Here is a 25,000-nt window from a genome sequence, read left to right as displayed (position 1 = left end):
CACTTCTGAACAGGATACATTGTTATGTCTGTTATATAAAATGCATAATAAAATTTTATTCTATCATGTTGTCTAATTTTTAAGTTGGAGATGGTAGAGACAGATTAGGATTTAGGTATAAAAATTGAATGCTGTCTTGAGCATTTAAATGATCGGTATGGATTATTACTGATCCAGCCACGTGTGCTATATGTAAGTCTAGAAAATCATGTGGATGTGAACCAGATAATAGATTCAAGTGCCATTCTACAGGACTACAAAACTGTCTGTAGCAAGTTAATGGTGTTACATCATAATTTCTGGATCATGATCTTAAACCTTTAATTGGTTTCCATTTCTCCTTGACTCTTTACTAACAAGTATTCCTGATGGCCTGAAGTCCATGTTGAAATTTAAAGTTTGAAGTATCCAGATTAAATATGAAATTATTTTACATTAAAAAAATTTTAAGTACAAAATATCAGTTGTGTAATCATGGTAAAACATAAAACTTTGCTATAAAAGATTTTTAAAGGCTATTTGATTAAAACACTTATTTACTTAAACTCTTTGCTAGAATTTTTTTTAGAATTCAGCATCGGAGGAGGAATGTGACATAATAATGATCGAAAGCCGAAAGTTTAAAAGTTGTGATGCCCTCACATGGTTGGAGGGTTATTCTAGCTTCTAAGGACTGAATGTTGTCCACAAGAGTGTCTCATCAGGTCATAAATTGGTAAGACTTAATGGATTAGATTTTATGTATTATACCTGATGTTATTGTATTGAGATGAATATTTATGAACAAAATGAGCACATTGTATAACTAAGAGTATAGTACTAAATATAAGTTCAAACTTGGAATTTTAAATACTTGGGGGTATGTAATCCTTTCAAAATTTCATGAGGCTGAAGGCCGTATCTTTGCAGTGGTGTTTAATAAATAATCAGTTTAAAAAATAAGTGACATCCTGTGCTATAGTAACATTATTTAAATATTGCTATTACATCTGCTGTAGATGTTCACAGTGTAGTTAAGAGCCCCCAAATACTTTCTAGTTATTATCCCAGGAGAGATTTGAGAACTAATATATTAATCTTTTATTAGAAAAAAAAAAACCACCTTACATCCATTTTTTCATACAATATAGTTTAAATTTTATTGCTTCTGGGATTTTATTTTTTGTTAATAAAAGGCATTTTTCTGCTAGATGTCTGTAAAAGTAAAGCCAGGAAATTTTTCTCAGTTCCTGTCTTAAGAACCAATATTAAATGAAAATGATAAACTTATAAGTCAATATACTTTTTTGTATGTCCTGAAAATAAAACATTTCCTTTCAGCATTGTATTCTGCTTGGAAAACAAAAATCTTTAAACTTGTTTTATAGGTCTTCTTATTTCACTTTGTTTTACACAGCTGTATTTTGTAGGAGACTCTTAGGAAAATACAGTTTAGGATAAGATCTTAATCTTCAGTCTTCAAAAGATCATCATCATATTTTGCATATTTGGGTTAAGTTTTTTATGTCCAAGGTCATAAAGTTGTAGAAAAAGTATGTTCATTAAAGTATGGTGTACATATCCTGTAAGTGTATCAAAGATTTTTTGAAATTATATAAATAGGCTACCATATCTATGTCTAACTTTATTCCCAACCAGAGATATGTTAGTCTCTCCCTTACATACATTCTATCTTTTGAATAATATTCTAAATTGTTTCTGATTGTATTACATGACTTTGATCATATTATATAAACTTAAGTTTCTTAAAGCAGTAATTACGATCAATAGTAGTCTGGAAGGAAATATCACAAACTAATAATTGTCCCATATTCTATAAGATTTTTAGTTTTTATTTTTTCCTTTACTACAATAATTCTATATACCTTGGGTAATTAGGAAAACAATTTCTAATTTCTTTAGTGTAGGATATCCATCTTTGGTAGTCAGTGGGTGAGTGGGCCTCAAGGGATCATGAACCCTGTGAAATTTTGGATGAAACTTTATGTTCAGTTTTTGGTGAAAGGTTCAGAGCATTTGTCAGATTTTCAAAGACAGTTGAATAACATTTGTTAGTGAATGTATTTAAGAGACACAGCCTTGTAATATACCTAACTACATGGTGTAGAAAAGAAATTTTTAATGAGTACACTGATTCTGTAACTCTTACTGAATTTTATCCAAGGCTGATTTGTCATAAGTGATCATTAGACTGATGGAACAAATCAGAGCCTACCCACTTTTAGTTTAGGAATTTCATACTGTCAGTCTCTGTGCTCAAATGTTGATTGGATTTCTCCACAGGATAATTTAGTTTTGCTACTGAGTGGTTACTATGTATCAGGCACTACCGCTACCTATTTTTGGCATGTTATTTAATTTTCACAACTGTTGTATTATGTAGGTAGTATCCTCAGTTTACAGAGAAGGAAATTGAAAGCTTAGATTGGGTAACTTGCTCATGTCACATAGCCATTAAGTAGTGGGGCTGGGATTCAAATCTAGCTTTCTAACTGGAACTATGACTCTCAATTGTATGTCGGTATGCAGAGAGTAACCCTGGGGAACTTAAAGGATAAGGGAGAATTTTATATTGAGTGAAGACATGAATATATAAATTTGATTTCCTTTGAACCTAAGTAGCAATGGGTCATCCTTTATTATAAAACCATCTTTTAAAGCACTTGTCCAAAAAACTAATTTGATAAGTTGCTATTTAAATATGTATTGCATTCGAAAATAACTTCTATTCGAATTTAATGCTTGTGATTTTAAGCAACTATATATGTGTTAGAAGTATTTAGTATTTAGTATTGTACCAAGTGTAACCATTAAGGAACTCGCCCTTTGATATTTAGGATTAATAAATAGCAAACAATGGGAAGCAGTTTAAAAATCTACTTTGAACTGCAAATGTTTCTTTGGGTAGGGGAATGAATCTCATGTAAAACCTTCTACTAAGTGCTATATCAGTTTCCCGTTTGCCCTTAGTTGTGAAAAATTCTATTAAGATACCTCGTCAGTGTTTATTTTTAAAACATGTATGCAGCAAAATTTATTTTTTAGACACATGGTTTTTATTTTGAGTCCCTACTTTGTGTAAATCCTTTTCTATTGGTTTAATTTTATTTTCAGATGAGCTTCAAACGTTACAACCTTTTCCTATTTTTAAGTGTTTATAATAAAGTTCTAAGTAGGACTTTAAGTTAAATCCACAATAATAGTACTGCTTAAAACAAAAACCAGTAAAACTGTAAGAATTTGTTTACTCTTCAGTTAAGTTGAACTAGTCTGCATATCAAGTATAAACTTAATTTCTTCAAGACCATGGATTAAGGTGTATGACAATTTGATAGGTCATCAGAACATGAGAATATTTAGAAGTCTTTTTTTCAGTAATATATTTGAACCCCAGCTTCTTTAGTAGTAACATATTCACCTTTTCAAAATTAAAACACAGAATGTTTGGGAAACAGAATAAGAGCCATCACACCTAATCCAAGTGTTTAACACAATTACTGTCTCGGTGTTTGCATATTCCCTTCCAGACTTTGAGTACATATGCAAGCATATCAACAATTGCGATCACAGTTATGTAGCTTTTAAATAGTTTTTAGTGTTCCACAAATTTCTCCAATTTGTACAAAGCTGATACTGGCATGTCATAGGTTTTAAATTTGTGACTGATAATTTTGATATCTCTGATACCATCTCTTCTAGTTTTTCGTTCTACCTCACTGGTTTCTTCTCAGTCCCCTTGGCAGCCTTTGCCTTTCTGTTTGTCCTTTTAAGTATTATTAGTGTCCTCAGGATGCTGTCAATACCCTCTTCTCACATTCTTCACCATGCTAAGAACATGTAGATGGTTCTGAGTGTCATCTGTATATTATAGGAATCCATCTATATGCTCTAGGCACTAAACTTGTGGCATTTCTAAACTTGTACCTAGGCATTTCTCCTTAACATTCAAATTTCTGTGTTCTCCCATAGCCAGTTAATTGCAAAGTACTGCCACGTCTACCTCCTGAGTATTTTTTCAGCCTATCCGTCTCTCTCATCCCCATTTGGGACACAGTCCTTTCTTACGTGGAAATGCAGAAATCTTCTAACTGGTCTTCATTATTTGAGTTTTCTAGCATGGCTAACTGTACCTACTGTTGTCTTTTTACTTGTCTGTGTGTCCTTTTCTCCACCCAACTGTGGCACTTCCATTACTAAACATTCTTTCCTGACCCTAGATCTTGATTATGTTTCCCCAAACACCCTCTAAAATCTTACCCTGTCATAGCATTTATCATACCTCTAACTTGTCTATCTCCCACACTTACATTCATAAATTCTGGGGTAATGTTTACTCTGTAATGTGTCTCCATAATCAGCATCTGATAAATGTTTAAATACATTAAAATCCCCCTGAAATGTAGCATCATAAAAGTTAGTAACTGGGAAGAATGTTAGAAATTATACATTACAGGCAGGAGTCAGATGTAGAAACCACATCATCTCACTCCTAAGTTAGTGTTCCCTGTGTATTTTATGATATTTAGATTTTGACCGCTCTACCTTACTCATACAAATTATATAGTTAATATGTTAAGCGTTTAATATGTGCCAGACACTAATGCATTATCTCACCGAATACTGTTGCCTGATCCTATCATTATTCTTTGGAGAGGCCAAATAACTTGTGTGAAGTCATATTATAAAAGTGATAGAGTTAAGATTCAAACCTGGGTATGACTCCAGAGCCAAAGCCTTTTTATTCACTACCATCTCTCAGTTTATCTTCTGAGTCTAGAATTATAAATCTGACTTGGAAGGGAATTTAGTGGTCATTTATGCCAACCACTTGTCTCATACTTGTCTCCTGTGTATAACATACCTTCTTAGTTGTTCTCTAGCCTTTGAACACCCCCAGTGATGTTGATCATGGTGTCCTGGTCTTTTTACAGTTCATATTTAAACCTTGTAAAAATTCTTCCTGTATATCAGAAAATCTAAAATATGAAGCAGAAAAATCAGATGATTGCCATCACTGAAAGCATTGAGTAAAGAGATTAGGTTTATGTAAAAATAAAAGCTGTATTGCGTATTCTGTGGAAACCTTCAAGTGAGAACATTCTCTAATTTAGTGTTTTCATAGCTGAAATAATTAAGAATATGGATTGCAGTTCGTAGCCATAAATCATCGGTGTTAATATAGATGCATTTCTAAAGTTTTTTTTCCAAAAATGGGTAAGGAGACATTGCTTAACATCTTAGAGATCACAAGAATGCTCTCCTACTTCATAATTATTGATTCTAGTAAAGATGCAAAGGTTTCACAGGACTCCTTTATACTGCTTTGATCCACCAGTGTGTAAAAAGAGCAAAGTACTGTACATATGAATTTCTTCAGACTCCTGGATCTAGTTCACTTAGAACTTCCACTTGTTTGTGAGACATCCTTAAAGGCATGCCAATTTGAATTGTCTTCTTTATCTGATCTAACCAAACTAGCAAGCCTGTGGTCTCTTTCCACCTTCAAGATAGCTTTTGGGGTTTTTTTGTTTTTTTTTTTTTTTCATTTCTTCTCCTTAGATTCTATTTTAATCATTTGTATAGAATGATATTGGGCAATTGAGAGAACTCACACGTGGATATTTATGATATATGTTTATACAATTAAGCCTTTCATTAGGTTCACAAAATTATTTTCCCTAAGTCCATGATTCTAATGTAAAAGATCTTTGTCGAGGTTTTTATCCAAAAGATCTTTAGGAGTTTTAAAGTCCACTTTATTTTCCACAAAGTCTTCTATGAGTTTTGTCATTACCATGATCACTTCTATGGAACTGCTGCGATTCACTGGCATAATTTTGTCAGAAGTAACCTGAAAGTACATAGAACTCTAGCTATTCTATTCCTCAGACTTAAACCATTTTTCTGTTTACTTCAATTGCCAGTTATATAGAAACTAGTACCCTTTCTTCCTCCTCAGTGAGTAGCAACCAGAGGCAAGGAACATCACAAAAAAAAAGGTTTATTGACCTTTTATTTAAGATGTTTTAGTCAATGAGAAAAGATTTCTCAGGAGACATGCCCGTTTTTACTATGTTCTAGGGATATCCTTCTCATTAGTTTCTAATATTTAAATGGGTAATTTCATGGGGCACCTGGGTGGCTCAGTCAGTTAAGCGGCCGACTTTGGCTCAGGTCATGATCTCGTGGTTTGTCAGTTCAAGCCCTGTGTCAGGCTCTGTGCTGACAGCTTGGAGCCTGGAGCCTGCTTCAGATTCTGTCTCCCCTCTGTCTGCCCCTCCCCCACTCCTGCTCTGTCTCTCTCTCTCTCTCTGTCTCTCTCTCTGAAAAATAAGTAAACATTAAAGAAAAAAAAAAATTTTTAATGGGTAATTTATTAGTTCTTTTTCCTGGCACGATTAGCCCACATAACATAAGTTCATGCTAACTTACAAAATACAGTTAGATAACATATTAATACTATTTTATTCCATCTTTTTTTTCAATTAAATGTTTAATATCAATTTTATGCAAAGTGTTATAATTAGTAGACCCTCCAGATGAACACACTTCCTCCCTTTACAGTTTAATTCAAGGATGAACATTCAATAGAGACAACAAAAACAATTATTTATGGAAGAATGAAAAGGGTGGGGTCTGTTGGCAAGAAAGGAAGCGAGCAAAGAGAATGTAGGTGAAACATTTCCATTTCAGATGACTGTGTCTTAGCGCTAGAATCTAAATTGATTTAACAAATTTTGGGTCATGATGTAATTCTTAGAATTCATCATAAATGATTTTACCCAATTTGAAGTATACAAATGATTGTAAAATTCTATCATTTACCATGTCTATATCACAGTATTATATTTACCGAGAAAAATTCAAGGACATAACAACCCTTTAGATTTTATAGTAATGCTGCTTTATCCTTTTCTTCATTGTCCTGTCAGAATCTCTTTTTGAGTTAAGTAATTCTAAAGCAGTGATTCTCAACTGGAGTGATGTATAGAAGCAAAGCAGTACTTGCCCCACTCTTCTGATTTGTTTTCAGTAATATTTAATTGTTGAAATATCATATAACACTAAAAGAAGGCACAGGAGAGTTTTAGTTAAGCACTTTTTTTTTTTTGAAATTTTTATGTTGAAATAATTCAGTTATATATCAGTGGCCTTTGGAAATATCTCCCACAGTAAGTTAAGATTATTTTTATGCTAAACAGTCGTTATTGTTCAATCCACAGGAGTGCTGTGCTTAATAAATATTGATGTAAGTTTAAATCTCCAGCAATTTTTATTATAGCATATATTTTGTGACTGCCTTAAATCTTTAACATTTGACTCATTGACTACAAAGGAATCAAGTAAATTTAAGGCATAACTAGCATTATTTTGTTCTTTGGGTGAGGTGTAATACTAATCATAATTGATTTTTATTTGTACCTCACTGCTTCATTCGCGATCTAAGATACACTGGAATAGTAACCTTTTATACTGTCAGTCCAAATTTTATCCAAACAGTAGAAGGAACTAATTATTTTTTTAGTGTTTATTTTTTTAGTGTTGACAAATGCCATAATCATCACACAATCCTTTAGGGCAGGTACAACTATAACCCCATTTTACAGACAAGGAAACTGGTTTTAGTATGTTAACTTGCTATGATCACCCCACTAGAAGGTGGTGGAATTGGGATTTAAAACAAGCTTGTCTAATTTCTGAATCCTGTGCTCTTAAAACCACTTTATTATTCTTTGAGAATTTAGTCTTTTGCTTAGGCAGCTGCTAAGAAGGAAGGTGTCTTGCCCCCAGAATGAAGTAGAGAACAAAAGACAAGTAAGCAAGTGGTAAACTGATAACCTAGACAACTTTCGCTCTTCTGGGCATATATTCACAATACTTTATATTTGTTGAAAGTGAGCAATTTAATTTTTTGCTTACACCCAAGCCAATCCAAAATTTTTAAATATCCCAATTGGAAAATATTTATTGATTTATTAAAAGTAAAATAGACCAGAGTTTTTCCCTGATAAGATATTCTCTTCATTTTGTTAAGAGCTGATGACTGTTCCTTTAGTCTAAACCAGAATAAAGCATCTGTCTCTTTAAAAACTTTGTGATACTTTTATTCTTCTGGGTTTATCCCTAATTTGAAACAGTGCATTGGTAACCTTCATTTTATTTATTACTATCCCTGGACTTTGGGACAGATTAGGAAGAGACATAAGGTGGCGAAGAAAGACTAGTTAATAACCTAAAAACACAAGCTAGTTTTGATCAGAAAATCCTCAGGGCTAGCGTGATAGAATTTTACTTTGTCAAGTATGTTGTCCATACAATTATGTATGCTTTTTCTAAAAAGCTTTTATAAATAACATCTCTGTATCTTTAAGATTGGGCATAAGTAAAAAGATTAGCTTTGGATAAACAAAATTATCTCTGTTGCTCTTCACTGGTATTTGGCGTTTCGTATTCAGGGGGATTGTCTCATTTTCACTCACTTGGTTAGGCCTCATTGAGAAAATGAGATTGAGAGGATTTTTTCAAGAAGATCTGTTATTTTTTGAGAGAGAGAGCACGCATATGCGTGTGCATGTGTTTGTTGCACAAGCAGGGGAGGGACAGATGGAGAGGGAGAGAGAGAATTTCAAGCAGGCTTCACGCCCATTGTGGAGCCCAACTTAGGGCTGGATCTCACAACAGTGAGATCATGATCTAAGCCAAAATCAAAAGTCAGACACTTAACCAACTGGGCCACCCAGGTGCTTCAGGAAGAATTGTTTACTTTTTAAAAAATAATAGTATATAGAATGCTGGAGATGGAAAAAAGGCAACTGTGAGGCCTTTCAATTCAATGAAAGAAATAGTTAGCTTTCCGAAGAAGGGTAGTTTCTTCCCAAGCTCATCTTCCATTAACTCTTCATCTTAGTGTTCTCCATTGTTTTGGCCCCATTTGTCTTTTCAGTGTTTAATAAGCAAGCTCACCTCTCACGGTTTTGTGCCACCTACCACATTCCAAAAACTCTCAAATCTAGACTTCTAGGCCAGAGATTACTCTACAGTTCTAGATACCTATTTCCAGCAACGTTCTTTCTATATTTCTCCACCAGAATCTATATCCCAGAGGTCTCAAAATTCAACAGTCCCAAGTGAAACTTAAATTTCTCTTTTTCTCACCTTTATTCTCAGGTTCCTCTTTTACTCACTCCCTGGCCCCTGCCCTCTAAAATCTAACCATCTTCCTATGACACATTAACCATCTCCCTACTCCTAGTTGCTTCCAAGCTAAAGAAACTGCAGCCATCCGTGGCATTTTCTTTGTTATATAGGTGAATCTCTTTCTTTTATCATCCCTCTGATCTTTCATAGATCCTCTGTGCTTCAATTGTAAAAACTGTTTCACTTTTTCCTTGCTTAATACCTATGACCAAGCATTTTGCAGTATCCTGATATTTCTTCTCCCCCCTCCTTACTGGCTTAGTTCTTTTATTTTTTTTTTTTAAGATCCATGTTACCCCCACCTCACACACATACCAAAAAACCCCAGATGTGAAGGTTACACTAAGTTCCAAAAAACCTTTGAAACTAAATGACAGAGAAAGCCCAGTGGGAGTAACTAGCCTCAGGACACAGCAAATCCGAGGTGAGGCCAAGATGCAGCATGTGTGTGCTAATTCCATATCTAGTGATCTTCCCACTGGTGGACATCATCTAACTTCATAATCTTCCAACTAGTGTTCATTGAGCATTGGGCAGTGTGCAGAGGAGACATGAGAATTTATCATTTTTTATAAAAGTGTCATCTAGAAAGATAAATGTTACTGAGATTTGGCTACATAGGAAATTAGAGGCAAAGTTTGTTCAAGATTATGCTCTGTTGGCTCTAAAGGAATTTGGATTACCTAGATGTATGAATTAGATATTAGCCAGCAAGAAGATACGGCAAGTTTCGTTTCAGACTGAAAATGAGGAACGAGATTAAGGAATGTTTCCCAAATTGTTTGTTTTGAGTTTAGCTAAAATGAAGCATTAACCATGTCCATTAGATGGCAAGGACTACTTTTGGGAAAAGTCAATTTTGCCGTTAAACATGGGAAATAGCTTTGGAGGTGGTCTAGTACAGCTATCTTATGTTAGAACTGAAGAAAGAGGCCCCAGAGGTAAAGTAGTAAATGATATGTTTAGGACTCAAATTCCAACTATACAATTTGTGAGTTCAGGCTTCTACAGCATTCTTTAGTAGATGGCTGACAGCCCGTGGTAGGTTTTGTGTAGAGCACATAGAGTTTTGTCTGGTGGGAGCTATTAGAACACAGTCTATGGTAGATACATGGTTAGAGCCATAAGGATAGTGTGGGACATGACTGACTATACTACTTCTAGAAAGGTTAGAAAACTAGCCTTTACAGAAAAGAAAATATTTGAGCTGACAGCCATAAAAGAATGGTAGAATTTCCACAGAAGTATTTAGAGAATGAGAAACAGTATGAGCAAAGTGTGAGAATAAACCACGGAGAGTCTCCAGGAGTTTTCGATATCCGCTTTAAAAGTTGAGCAGGGGGCGCCTGGGTGGCGCAGTCGGTTGAGCGTCCGACTTCAGCCAGGTCACAATCTCGCGGTCTGTGAGTTCGAGCCCCGCGTCGGGCTCTGGGCTGATGGCTCAGAGCCTGGAGCCTGTTTCCGATTCTGTGTCTCCCTCTCTCTCTGCCCCTCCCTCGTTCATGCTCTGTCTCTCTCTGTCCCAAAAATAAATAAACGTTGAAAAAACAAAAAATTAAAAAAAAAGTTGAGCAGGCATTTGGAATGGGAGGGAATAATGTAAATGTTAGCATTAGAAATAGTAAGCTGGTTCTGATTTTTTGTTTGTTTGACCCATTTTTATGTCCTTGCTGAAGAATTCTGAATTACTTTTAGAAACGTTAGGTGTATTTAGCTATATAAAAAGATTGTTTTTATAATAGGTCCACTGCATGTTTGTTGGTCTCTGAAATGAAACACAAATATTGAGTGTTTTGGTTGGTTTTTTGTTGTTGTTGTTACTGCTTTTATTTCCCTTGACATTCTTTTCTATCATGTTCTTTCTCCAGTTTTGTTCATTTTCATGCACTTGCACCATGAAAATTTCCTTAGGTATTGAAAGTGCTATTATTTGTTCATACTCAAAGGGAAGGAATGCTATTGTTAACCTTTTAAAGGAGAATTGATTTTTACTACAAAATGGTTGCTAAACATATCCTTTTCCTAACACAGCTGAAGTAATTTGCACTCTTAGGTGTTTTTAATGTCCTCGTTCACATAACGAATTTTTTGGTTTTTCAGTCTTTTTCTGTTTAAATTTTCTATCTTTCTAGGAAGGATCATCCTTCAGATCACTGAAAAACAGATCTTTTGTTAAATTAAGGTTTACTTTAATCACCAATTCTGATGTTTTTAGAAGTTGGTCAAATATCAGCTTCTATCTTAGCAACTAAAAGAATGGCTTTAGAATATCTAGAATGAATATACAGGACTACATCTACTTTACTCCCTTTCAGTATAATCACATTATTTTTGTAAGGTATTCTGGGCTAGACATCAGTTGGCAACATTTGAAATCCTTTCTAATCTCTTTCCTTTTTTACTCCTACATGCCAATGTATATCTCAGTCTAGATAATTGTCAGTCATATACTGGCTTCCCAGTCTTCAGGAAGTAAATTAAAGTAACCAGGACTGTAGTGTCAGATTTTTAATTTGGGTTTAAGCCACTTCGCACTAATGGATTATGCTGTCGTCAGATAACCTATTGCTGCTGTGTAAATGGTCCAATGAAATCTCTTTCAAGAGAACCTGCTGTAAATGTAAGCACTCCAACATTAGAGAAAATGCCACCCTCCTCCTACCCCTTTCTCACACCCTTTCTTATTTCAGTCTGACTCAAAGGAAGAAAATAACTTTTTCATCCTGTCAAACCTTGCCTAATGTTAGTCTGATAAAAAATAACTAGCTAGTGCATAAGCTCATTTATCTTAAGTAGATATGATTTTACATTTAAGTATTTAACTTGAAATAATAGAATATTAAACTTTCTTAGTTTATTTGGAATATTTGGATTATAGTGGTAAAATTGCTGTGCATGTTTTACTTTTGTATTACTCTCCAGTTTTTCCAGACTAAATTTTTACATCTTCTATTTTAAGTGTTTTAAGAGAAAGAATTTTAGTTTGGTTAGTTTTTAAATTGTTTTGTTGGAGTGGCTTTACAAGAAAACGTTATCAGAATTTTTATGCTTAATACTAAAATAATTCCCCCAAGATATCCTTAGTTGGAAGTATAAAGAGATCTGGAAAAAGAAGGTAAAGTTCACATTATTCTTATCTATGCCTTCTCTGGAATGTACTTTTAAAGTAACATTTTTATTATATAAAGTTATGTAGCCTATTATATCAAAAAAATGTTTATCACAGACTTATTTTTTTCTTACCAGAATCACTTTGAACAGAAATAACTATACTAGGAATTATAAACATTATTTACATGATATTTTTAAGTGACTATAATTCATTGTAAGCCAAAGAAGTAAATTTTACAAATCACAAATATGACTTATGTTGATTGTTATTTTGAATGTTGAACATAGTACCTATCTTCTGGAATGAAGTGGTTCATAAGGAAAGTAGAGTTGTTGGCTCTCTTTCCGTCCTTTCTCCCTTTTCTGTTTCCTGTCTGCCATTTGTTCATGTCTTGAGTTCACGTTGTACAGGGTAATAACTCTTCTGTGAGTCACTTTCATTTTGGAATGTGTTGTTGTTTTGCTTTGTTTTGTTTTTGAGTACTCTCCAAAGTGCAATGAAAGTATCTTCTATCTCTGTCCCCCATCTGCCTGCCTTCCCAGACAGATAACCACTTTCTTTGTGTGTATGCACAAACTTCCAGTTTCTTTATGCACATACAAGCAAATACTACATCTATATCTATATCCCCCTCACACAACTGATCATATACATACATCTGCACCTTTACTTTTAAAGATCTCCAGGGTACGTTGTTCCCATCTGAGTACACGGAAAAGCACCTTTATGGGGTCTTTTTTATAGATCAGTAGTATTCAGTTGAATACTATACCATGATGGCTATACCATGATCTTAATTCCCTGTTGTTAATTAGAAATCTTGCTGTTACAAACAGTGCAATAATGAGTAGCCTTGTAAATATATTATTTCCTATGTATGTAAAAATATCTATAGGATAAATTCCCACATGTAGGATGGGTGACTCAAAGAATAAATAGAGTGAGAATGTGTGTGGTGTGTGTGTGTGTGTGTGTGTGTGTGTAAAATTGTGATATAAGCAAATTGCTCTCTATAAGGGCCAGTATATGACTTACATCACTATACGGGAAGACCCATTTCCTACCGCCTCACTCACAGTGTATTAAATTTTAATATGTTTGCCAGTCTGTTTAGGGAAATGGTATTATGTTATAGTTTTAATTTGTATTTTTATTATGAATGACATCTTGAGTTTTTTTCATGTCTTTTAAACTGTGCCTGTAAAATCTACCCAGTTTTTCTAATTGGGATTCTATTCTAATCTTACAGGTTTGTAGAAGTACTTTATATTTTAGTGAAAGTATTGAAAGAGTTCTTTATTTTTCTATATTTTGAGGCATCTAGTTAGGCCTCTCCCACTCCAAAGTATTACAGAAGTTCTTCCTAAATAGGCTTTTTTAAAGACCATATACAGATGGTATGGTTGACTGGACAAAGGGGGTCTGAGGTAGGAGAGAGACTTTGTTAATTGCATACCTTTTTGAATTTTATGAATTTATTTTTTAGCATGTGCATGTATCTTTTATTTTGAAATAAATATAGATTCCTAAGAGGCTGCCAAAAAACAAAAAAAAGGGCAGAGAGGTCTCATGTACTCTTTCACCCAGTGGTATGTGTCCTGTCTCCTTGCCCCCCTCCTGCAATGGTAACATCTTGCATGAGTATAGCATCCAAAGCCCAGAAATTGACATTGGTACAATCCACAGCATGTATTCTTTTTTACTCTTTAAATATTCATTTCTGGCCAGGAGTTTGACCTAAGTTAATTAGATGAATGTAAAATATGCTAAGGACATAATTGGTTTCCGTAGATGCTAAAAACAAATACCTTTATATAAATATTTAACTGAGTTTTTAACTGTTCTTTGATAAAAATTTTTGCACCATTGTAAGACTGGTTACTTGAGAAAATAATAACATTTAGTTTTGTGAGTAGTCATTTTACCTGCTTGTTTAGCATGAATAATAAATAGCTTTTATCATGCACAAAAATCACTTATTTTGTGTTATTAATAAAAATCTTCATCGGGCCTTTTGTGAACTTAATAATGAAATTAAATAGATTTTTGTTTTTATATTGATAGAGAACTTACGGTCAGTTAATTAGAATACATAAAATTTTTTAGTTCTTAGCTTAATTTACTGTTAACTTTGTCTGATAGTTTTATTCCTGACTGCAGAAGTTTGCATTTGGCCATAGAGTAAGTTTACATGAATTTTACTTATTTTGGCTTTTTCAGAAGGAGAATTGTTATTTGCTCTTAAGTGTTAAGCTGTAAATATTTTTAAATTCCTCCTATAGAAGAGTGATGAATTTTTTTTAACTTTCATAGTATACATTCATTAGATACATTTTTTGCAATCAACAATTTGATAATTTTCTTTCTAAAAAATACAGATACCTGTTTCTTAGAAAAGAGGTCAGATGTTACCCAGGTTAGAATTAATCCATTTTAGTAGTAATGATGATATTTTAGAGCTTATTGGCAGGGGAGGGGGGTGAAGGTTGTAGATTATTTACTGGAAACAGTACATGATTCTTGAGGACTAGCCTCTAAGAAAGACTGTAGCTTCTACTTGGGAGTTTATGAAGAATCATTACTTTATTTGGGTAAGGGGGCTTGAACATGAGTATATCAGATTTGCCAACTCAATCAAAGAAGTTCTTATAAAAGATTTGATTTTACAGTTTGGGGAATTCCTATAGTGGAGTTTTAATTGGGATTGTGACTCAACACAGAAAGTTAGAAGGGTCTTTTAGCAAAAGGTAATTTTTAAAATAATTTTCTGCATATAGATACATATGAGCTTAAGATCTCTTCAGCTTTCTAACAGAGGAAAAGAGCATTTTAGTTCTTGGTAAATAGGTAAGCTATACTGGCTGTCTAAAGATCACTGAGTCTTTTCCAAGAAGTTACCTCCCTTGTTCTCAGAGCTCATCTTCTTTTAGGAATGTGCTAGATAAGATAAATATAGTATTATGCACATAGTTTAATCTTTGGATCCATGCTTATGCTTTCACAAATGACATTTGGTACATAGTTAAAGCATTTATAATATACATAAGTCTGTTATTTCTTTTAGGTTAATAGATAGTTGCTTATTCCTTTCACACCGTTGTACTGTCAAGGTAGAAAAAGCATGTGTTTTGACATTGTCTAGTTTCAGTTCTGTCTGTAGCATTGTATCTTTGAGTAAATTGCTTGGCCTCAGTTTCCTGAACTGTAAAATGAGATTGTTTCTCAAGCTTGGCAGTAAGGACTCACTAAAGTTAATGTGTGCCTGCAAAAGTGGGCAGTCATTTAAGTGTTCTTTGTCTCTAGCTTGTTGCTCTGTTATTTAGCATTTGTGCTGAAGGGAGAACAGAAAAAGAGCAAAGAAGTCAAGATGTAAGAGAAGAAATTTGCTCTGTTTTTATTTTAAACAAGTAGCCATGATGTCTCTGTCCACATTAGTAAAGACAAAGAAAAAAGTTGATTTCTCATAAAGAGTTTTTTAAAAAGTGAGATCCAGTTAGCCTAACCTTGCCTTCATGGATTTTAATTTTTAGAGAGGAGAGACTGGAGATGATTTGTACAGTCACTGAGCTGAGAGCGTGAGTGAGGCAGTTAGCCTTTTAATAAAGATGAAAATGTAGGGAACTTGCAAAGCCAGAGGTTCACATCTGGCCTCTTCTCAGTAAGGTTGCCAAGTAATCTGTGATAAGAGTAAGGAGGCCCGGGAAGAAAAGCTGTGGTGTGGGGAGCCAATTGGGATGAATTTAAAAATGAGCAGCTTTGAACCGGGCTGTCTTGCTGTACCTTTGATACACTGAGTTTTATTTTTCCTGTGAATATAATTGTAATTTACTTAACCATTGAATTTAGGGGCTCCTGGCTGGCTCAGTCGGTAGTGCTTGTGACTCTTGATCTCAGGGTTGTGAGTTTGAGCCCCACGTTGGGTGTGGGGATTACTTAAAACTGTATGAAATCTTAAAAAAAAAAAAAAAAAAAACCTAAATTCAAGCTCATTTGATTCTTTGGGGGGGGGGTGCTGTAGTTTTAGGGGAAAATCATCCTATAAAAGATATTTTTATTATTTATATATATGTCCATTTCCTCAATACCCACAAATTTTAATTCTTCTAGTAAATACTAATCATGATATGTTTTTATTCTAAAAGAGTGACCCATAGCAAACAGAAAGTTTCTTTTTAAAAATTATCCCTTTCTATAGCACTTATAGTTTACCAGAATAGTTACAAAGTCTTGGTAACTTAAGTTCAGAAACTGGTTAACCATCAAGTTATAGTGTGGTGAATGCAATTATAAAAAAGAAAACAAGACATAATGCTTTAACATTAGGTCAAGGAAGCAAATAAAGGAAAATTTTTCATTCTCCTTTTGTTGATCAGTTTCATTTTTTAAGAATGTGAAGCCCAAACCACTATGTTGACTTTGAATATGGTAGAAAACAACTTGTGACCCTCATTGAAAACCCTTGTTGAAATAATAGTCTTAAACCATGTTCAGGGATTTTTAAATAGAATACCCTCCTATTTGATTAAGACTGCCATGTTGATATCCTTATTATAAATCAGTTTCTCAAATCTTTAGTTTCTATCAGTCATCTGGAGGAGTTGTTAAAATAGATTTCCTGGGTCCCACCTCAAGAGTATATAATTCAGTAGGTCTGGGGTAGACCCAAGTGTTTACATTTCTAACAAGTTCCCAGATGATGCTGATATTGCTGGTCCAGTGACCATACTTTGAGAATTACTGATTTATTCAAACTCAAAATATTTTAATGGCTTTCTGACATAAACCGGTAATTGTTTCAAATCTAATTGCTATCCTATTTACTCTTTCAGTATGCACTTGAGTTCCTATGTGCCAAGCACTGAGTTTACTTCTTCATACAGGTGAAAGATAAAGAACCTCTCTGAAGGAACTCAGTCTGATAGGAGCTAACAATGGCAGTATTACTTAACTCATTTAATCCTCACAGGAGTTTTATGAATTGAGGTATATAATTCTTATTTTAGATAAAAAACCTGAGTTCTAGAAAGGTTAAATAATTTCCCAGAATTCACACACTGAGTGTGTGGAGGAGCTGGAGTTCACTATTTTGCTTTCCTGGTTATGCAGTACAAAAAGTTTGTGAAGATTGGTGAACCGTAAGAGAGATGGAGTAATTGGTTCTGCCTTAGGAAATCAGAAGGCATTACAGAAGAAGTGGCACTGGAGCATCTTAAGGAACAAGTACAAGGTAGCCAGATGAATTGGAGGCATGAGCATTTGCAGCTCGGGGAGCAGTTCTGCAAAGCCATGGAAACCTGAGAGAACATATGTTTCACAGACTGTAAATAGTTATGTAAGACATAACACAATTGGCCAGCCAGATGGAGTGTGAGAAGAAAGGAGACCATAGAAGGCAGGGGTCAAAGTCATGAAGGGTAAGAAGTTTTGTATTCAGGTTAAGAAGTTTTAAAAATAGAATTAGGTTTTTTTTATTTTCTCTTATGACTTCCATCTTTGCAAACCATTGGTTCTCAAAGTATGGTTCTCAAAGTATGTTCTGTCAGGTAGCAGAATCAGCATTGCCTGGAAACTTGTTAGAAGTGCAGATTCCTGGGGGCGCCTGTGTGGCGCAGTCGGTTAAGCGTCCGACTTCAGCCAGGTCACGATCTCGCGGTCCGTGAGTTTGAGCCCCGCGTCGGGCTCAGAGCCTGGAGCCTATTTCCGATTCTGTGTCTCCCTCTCTCTCTGCCCCTCCCCCGTTCATGCTCTGTCTCTCTCTGTCCCAAAAATGAATAAACGTTGAAAAAAAAATTAAAAAAAAAAAAAAAAGAAATGCAGATTCCTGGGCTCCACCCTACACCTTCTGAATCAGTAACTGAGGTGAAGCCCAGCAGTCTGTTTTAAGAAGTCCTCTGGATGACTGGTGTGTGCTAAAGTTTAAGAACCACTGCCATAGGTTATAGAATTCTTTAAAAACAGCCTTCAAACTAGATTGCTGTAGTGATAGTAATTGTGTCTGTGACTGATTTAATTCTGGTTTAAGTACAATGCTTAACAAAATTGGGATATTAATACCTTTTAAGGGACACATATCTTCATATCCATTTATACTTTGCAGACTTATTCCTCCATTGCTGTAAAAGAGGTCTGAGTCAGGATTAGAGTTTATTATATCAGCAAAGAATAGGATGATAATTATTCCTTAGCCTAAGGGAATGGTTTGGAAACTTACTAATATTATTTTAATCATTAAAAAAAAGTAATAAACCCTTTTTAGGGGTTAGGGTTTATTTTTTGTTTTGTTTTGCTTGCTTGTTAATATGTAAAACTGGTGTTAAAGTTAGCATTGAAGGTGTTCTGTTTAAAACAGATGTGTTAAAAGGCTTGCATGTATTCACATCAAGAATTGACTGAAGCTAATATAGTTTTTCCTTGACATAGAAATAAAAAATATAGAAAGTACAATCTAGGATGGTCAGACAGACTCTAATCTAAATGCCTAGAAGTAATGCTAATGTCTTCTTTGCAAATTGTAGGCAATATTTGGTGACCATATCCAAGTGGTCTCTGAACTGAACTTTACACCGAAGCCTTATGGTTTATATAGTTGTTCTATCGTTTATAGTTACATATAGCCATACTTTGTTTTGCATAGCTCTACAAGCATTTAAAGCCTAACATGTATAATTATTTATTAACAATCTATATATATCGTTTCTAGTTATTAGGTCTACAAAAGCCTGTTTCATCTTAGAAATAGCAGCAGCAAGAAGTGAAAGAGTTTGCTATAATTAATGTGGTTAATGCTCAGATAAACAAGTTTAATGTTTTCATGTACTGATTCAGTTTCAAGGATTTAGAAGTAGGAAGTCCACTGAGGCATTGACAAGCACCCCTTCGTTTTACAGATGAGGAAGGAGGTCCAGGGAAGTTAAATACTTGATTTTGTTGATGGTCACATAGGTAGTGAGTAGCAGAACCAGAATTATAACCATATCTACTTGGATTGCAATATAAAAGGCACCACTACATAAGACGGGATATTTCTGCGCCTCAGTCTGATAGAACATTGAGGGTCTACATCATCTAAAATAAAAGTTTTCAAATATATTAGCATCTAAATTTTCTTAGGGTATACTTTATGAAGAGTAATTTTGCAAAGTTTTATATCAAAATTGTTTAAAGATCTCTTTTTGTATTGTTAAAGTAGATTAAAGTGTCAGATTTGTCTTTACATGAAAATCTAATGACTGTTCTTCAGAATTTACAAAAATACCAAGAAAAAGATATAGATCTTCACTGTTCTTACTAGTTAAGAGGACAGTTATCGAATCTTCTGTGTAATTATCATACAAATGCTAAGGTTGACCTTGGGATATATTTACCAGCTAGATTACTTCAAATTATTTCCAGGAAAAACTGGTCTAAACCACATACGTTCATAGGTGATTTTTACCAGCCAGTAACCTACAATCAAAGTATGTAGATTTGCCAGAATGTTGAGAACGCTGTTAACCAGCCCAAAGGCCCTTTAGAAGCCAGTTCTGAAAATTTTTAAGCCAGAATTAAAATCTCTAGAAGAAAAGTCATCATCTGAATTTTAATGCAGTAAGTGACTACTGGAATTTCCACATGAAAGTCAATTAGAATATATAGTTAGTAAATGAAGTTTAAAAGATGTGGAGAGTGTAGTGCTCATTCAAAATTTATCCTTTTAAAAGTTCACTGAGTTAACTCCTGAATAGGGAGTTACTTTAAAGTAGTGTATGTATGTCATAGGGAAATTAGAAATGTTGGAACTACAAAGGATTTCTAGAAGTTCTGTACTTACTGAGATCCTTCATTTTCAAAATGAGAGCTCTGAGTACTGAAATTTTGAGAATAGACTTTTAAGCTATTTTAAGTTATTTTTGGTTTTAAGTAAAACAAATGTTTTTAATTATTTTAAGAGTTGGAAAGGATGTTCCATTTTTTAGAATAATTTAATGAAATATTCTAATTTTTTCCAGTGCATCTGGGGGAGGTGGTGTAGCCATTGACAACAAAATAGAACAAGCAATGGTAAGTAAAAGTTAATAGTGCTCTCATTTTATAGGTTGTTTGTTGTAGGAGGCAGTTGGTTTTTATCAATTCTGAAAAACACCTAAATTCTTTACACCAAGATGACCAAAGTATATTTTTTTATATAATGACATTTAATTGAAACTGCTAAAAAAAACATTGAGAATTTTTAGCCTAGAAATACCAGTGGAGTTACTATTTCTCCCATTTGAACATCTCACATTTCATGCATTACCACTGATAAATCAGGGCCATTTTAAGGGGCATACATAATCAGAATGCATTATGTGCCTTCAAATATTCCAGCATCAAAAATAGTTTATTGACAAAAGAATATTAAAATGAAAATTTCAGCTAGAAACCTTTGTCATCCATTTATAGATGCTGTTTTACTCATCTCTAATGAATAGACCTGTTCATGTTGAATCTGTTTCTGATTTCTGCTATTAGTATCAATTTTTTTATTCCCTTAAAGATATTCTGCTCATATTGTATATAAAATATTTTGATTCAAGCTTATTAAAATTATAGACTATAAATAAGGACCATTAGTCTCAAACTATTTTTCTTTAAGATTTTAGAGTTGGAAATCGTAGGCACCTTATCTCTTAAAGAAGTGCTAGAACTAGTTAAATATCACTTGAATATCCTTTGTTCTCTTGGTCTAACATCTAAGCATGTGATTTTAAACTTTTTTTTTTTTTTTTTTAAATTCTAAGCTTATAATTGACAATTTAAGGAGCCTAGTATTTTTGGAAATCACTCCAAAATTTGAAAAGAAATCCTGGGCTAGCTGCCTAGTTGGAAACTGGATTTTTTCCACTCTTATCTCCCTTAGGGCCAGTCAAGATACAGTAGAAACATTAAAAGCAAGAGCAAAAGAACTAATATAAAAATGCCTCATGTTTATAAGGCACCAGGTAGGCCAGAACCAAATAGCAACACCTTTCCCTTATATTCTTTGTGACATTACTAATTTTGTTTTTCACAGGATCTGGTGAAAAGCCATTTGATGTATGCAGTAAGAGAAGAAGTGGAAGTTCTAAAGGAACAAATAAAAGAATTAGTTGAAAGAAACTCTTTACTTGAACGAGAAAATGCACTGTTAAAATCTCTTTCAAACAATGATCAATTATCCCAACTCCCAGCCCAACAGGCCAATCCTGGTAGCACTTCTCAACAACAAGCAGTGATAGCACAGCCTCCGCAGCCAACGCAACCTCCACAGCAGCCGAATGTCTCCTCAGCATAAAGCTTTCTTGCCTCATTAAGAAAAAAACTGAAAGCAATCTATCCTTGTGTGCCACTGGTATTCTTTCCACTTTATACGAAAGCAAGTAGCCATGCTTCGGTTGTGTGTTTGGCCTTTTCAGTATTAGACAATCATTCTACAGGAGCTTTTCCTCTCTTTGAGATGTCATGCAGCGCTGTTGATGTCCAGTTTTATGTCATCAGTACACAAGGAGAATAATAGGTGGGGTTTATTAAAGCAAGCCGAGTCTGCATTTTACCTGGTGCGCATGAGTGGGGTCTTTTCAGAGCTTTGGTGGCTCTCCCATGTTTCCTATTACCCGTGGATTTACCCTGAGCCTTCCTCGCACATTATAAATAACAGTTCATCTAAAGAGCCACTTTTCTTTCAATATCAGTAACATTTGCCTACGTAAGTTTTCATTTATTTGTGTTTTATTTATTACAGGGCTGCTATTTTCATAATGTACATGAACAATGTCACAGAACTTTTTTAATTTTTTTGAATAATTATAAGTATCAGTAAAGGATTTGAAAGACAGGATTGCATTTAATAGATAAAATGTTTAGGCAATAATTGAACAAAAGAATCCTGGCATATTTCTAACACTAATGGCAATTTACCTTCGGTATTTATTTTCAGTAGTAAAGACCCAGCTTGAATGTAAATTTTGTATAGTGTAAGTATGAAGAACATAGTGCAACTGTACAGGTAGTCACCAGTTATTGTGATATAATAAATAATTGGGCTATTTTGATGAAGAAAACTTTGTTCATTTGTTTCTACTTTCTAATAGAGAAATTGCCACGATTCCTCTGCTTTTTGACATTTCGTATGACTTTCTTTTTTCGGGTGGGAATAAAAAGCTGTGAAATTGTTCAACCTACTTTGTAACCAAAGAAGCAAAGCTGTGTAATGGAGTTTTTTTTTATAATGCACATTCTTTATGTATTTTTATTTAGTGTTTTCTCGGTCACAATTTTCTTTGCTGTCTAGCATGATCTGCATGACCTATAATCTTTGAACCACTTTCGTACCTCATGTTTTTATCCAGCACTCTTATTGTAATATGTACTAGTCTGTGAACAATGTCAAATAAAAGAACGAACAGGTAGTATGGTGGAGCTGAGCTAGTGTCCCATACACTAGTTGTGTAAAAAAAAAAAAAAAAAAAAAAAAAAAAAAAATGAAGTGAGCCATCTTTTGTTCATTTAAAATGGTGTTTTGAATTTCGTATGCAGAAAACGTTTTGTTACATTGCAGATTTTAATGTATTTAATAAATGCAACATGCAGATTAAGTGCAGTGTATACTGAGTATTTAAATTAAAATGTACATTTCATAAATACAGTTTCAAGAGAAAGCATCATTTTGTGTATACTAACACATTAAGTGTATGTCAGAAATTGATGTATAAATATATATTTTAACACATTTTCTGAAATTAAACTGCAGTTTTGTTGAAATATTTGGCTCTATATGTGTTCAAAATTTAATTTGATTAGATTTGTATTTTCACAGTTCAAGATATTCCTTAAATGAAAACCTGTGTTCTTAATGATTTAATGATAGTTCTTAAATTTTCAAAGTAAAATAATTTAAAGAATGCAAGAATGGTGAGCAATATTTGTACTCAAGATTCATATTATGTCAGTGACCTTTAAGTAAGAAATCCTTGTCTACCAAAACTTTTACTTGAATTCAGAAAGGTGCCTGTAGAAAACTTAACATGCTGTGTGTCTATAGCCAGCTAGCTAATCAGGAGTTAATGGGAACCAATAGTTAGCTCTCTGCGTTGTTAAAAGAGAATAAATAACTGTTCTTTGTCTATTTAAAATTAAAACTTCATCAGATTTAGCCACAAAGGAAATGCATAAAATTGGGGTGTATGTAGGATACCAAATATTTTATGTTCTAGTTGTGCTGGAGGATACATTGTTGAATATAAACAAAATTTTAATGTTAATGAATAATATGAGAAAAAACTAAGGAACTAAGGACATAAGCTTGAGAAGTAATCCTGTAGGTGTGGAACAAGATTCTAAGTAGAGTCACCACCAGTGCGTTAGGAAATGAAACTTCCGTGTTGGAATGTAAATCACAAGGCTCACCAGGTGTGCTCCTCAAGTCCAAAAAAGTGTGATATTTAAAACTGGCAGAGAAAAACTAGTATTAGAAAAGGTTGAGATTTTTGTGAAAATACAAATTTTGGTTCTTGGGATAGAAAAACACTTCATAAAGTAATAGTCACAAAGGAAATGATTGATAATGTTAATTTAAAATGGTAATTAAAAGCAATTACTATTTTTGCATTTAAAAAAAAACACAGTAGAAAATATGGGTAGTTCACAGAAGAAATAAATGGCAGTTTCTAAAGTTTCAGCCTCTAGTAACCTAAGAAATGCAAATTAATATTTAATGAATTGTTATTTGTCTTTTAAATAGCAGGACCTAATGTAGAAAGGCAAACTTTCCTGTGTACTTCTAGAAAGTAATTTGACAATATGTATCAAGAGCCTTAAATATTAATAAACTTTTCAGTTTAATGACATAAGATAACTCATGGTGCGGTGTTCAAAAGATGCAAAATTACAATAGTGCTCGTCCTTTGCTCTCCCATCCTTCTCCTTCCCATTGGGTCCCCCTTCCCCTTACATAACCCCCAAAACAGCTGTGAAAGGAAACCTTTACATCCAAACCTACTCTCTTGAGGCGTGCCCTCACCCCGAAGTCAGGGACAGACTTAAAGGTGGGAAAGCTTAACTGTTTTTTAGAATAAAATACACTGTATTTGAGAACAAAATCGAGACATTACCCCAAGTGATCAGTTTGTTTAGATCTTAAGTAAATTTCAGTTTGACCTCAGATTTAAGTTCTCTTAGTCCACATAATTGGAATATTTATTGGGATGCCAATTTGGGGGGCACAGTCTTACAGGAATGCCATCTGTAATTTTCTCTTGTAGACCAAAGTGCCACACAAGTTTTCTGTTGGTTTACCTTAACCAACCAGAAAATCCTAGGTGAAGAATTCGTTTCTGATAATGGCAATATGTCTGCAATACAAACCGAACTTTCCCCAAAGAGAACTTATTTTAAGTAGTTAACTGTGATTTTACAGCTTGCTACACCCCCTCCCCAAAAAAGGCTTATGAGGCGTTAAACATGCGGTTACTTTAACTCATAGTTGTATGTTCAAAATAGCTGGATATTTCAATTCTATTATAAATGTTCTGGGATAAGTAGAAGTATTAAGGTGGAATGCTTTGCCATCAAGTCCCCAGAGATAGGTAATCACAACTGTCTTTATCCACAAAGAATTATCACAGGTCAGAGATGATGTTCCTCCAAATTCAAACTGGTCACTCCTAGACCTTTTAAAAAATAGCTGGGGGAAGT

At 34.0% G+C, this 25,000-nt stretch overlaps 1 protein-coding gene across 3 annotated transcripts in view; it reads left to right on the top strand.

Moving 5' to 3' along the window:
- TSC22D2 (TSC22 domain family member 2) overlaps positions 1-24,153 on the top strand; it is a 49,858-nt gene extending 25,705 nt beyond the window's left edge. For 2 of the 3 annotated variants that reach the window (XM_043595139.1, XM_043595138.1), the window contains 2 exons: positions 20,299-20,350; positions 21,342-24,153. In XM_043595139.1, coding sequence (XP_043451074.1) covers positions 20,299-20,350; positions 21,342-21,602 — 313 coding nt within the window. In that variant the 3' untranslated portion in view covers positions 21,603-24,153. Of the gene's footprint in view, positions 1-556; positions 716-20,298; positions 20,356-21,341 lie in introns of those variants that run through there. The other variant, XR_006299466.1, reaches the window with a different exon arrangement.
- Positions 24,154-25,000: the final 847 nt, after the last annotated feature.

The sequence above is a fragment of the Prionailurus bengalensis genome, chromosome C2, assembly GCF_016509475.1.
Source record: "Prionailurus bengalensis isolate Pbe53 chromosome C2, Fcat_Pben_1.1_paternal_pri, whole genome shotgun sequence".
In the NCBI taxonomy this organism is placed as follows: Eukaryota; Metazoa; Chordata; class Mammalia; order Carnivora; family Felidae; genus Prionailurus; species Prionailurus bengalensis.
The sequence above is the reverse complement of the archived record's forward strand: the minus strand, read 5'-3'. Positions and strand labels throughout refer to the sequence as shown.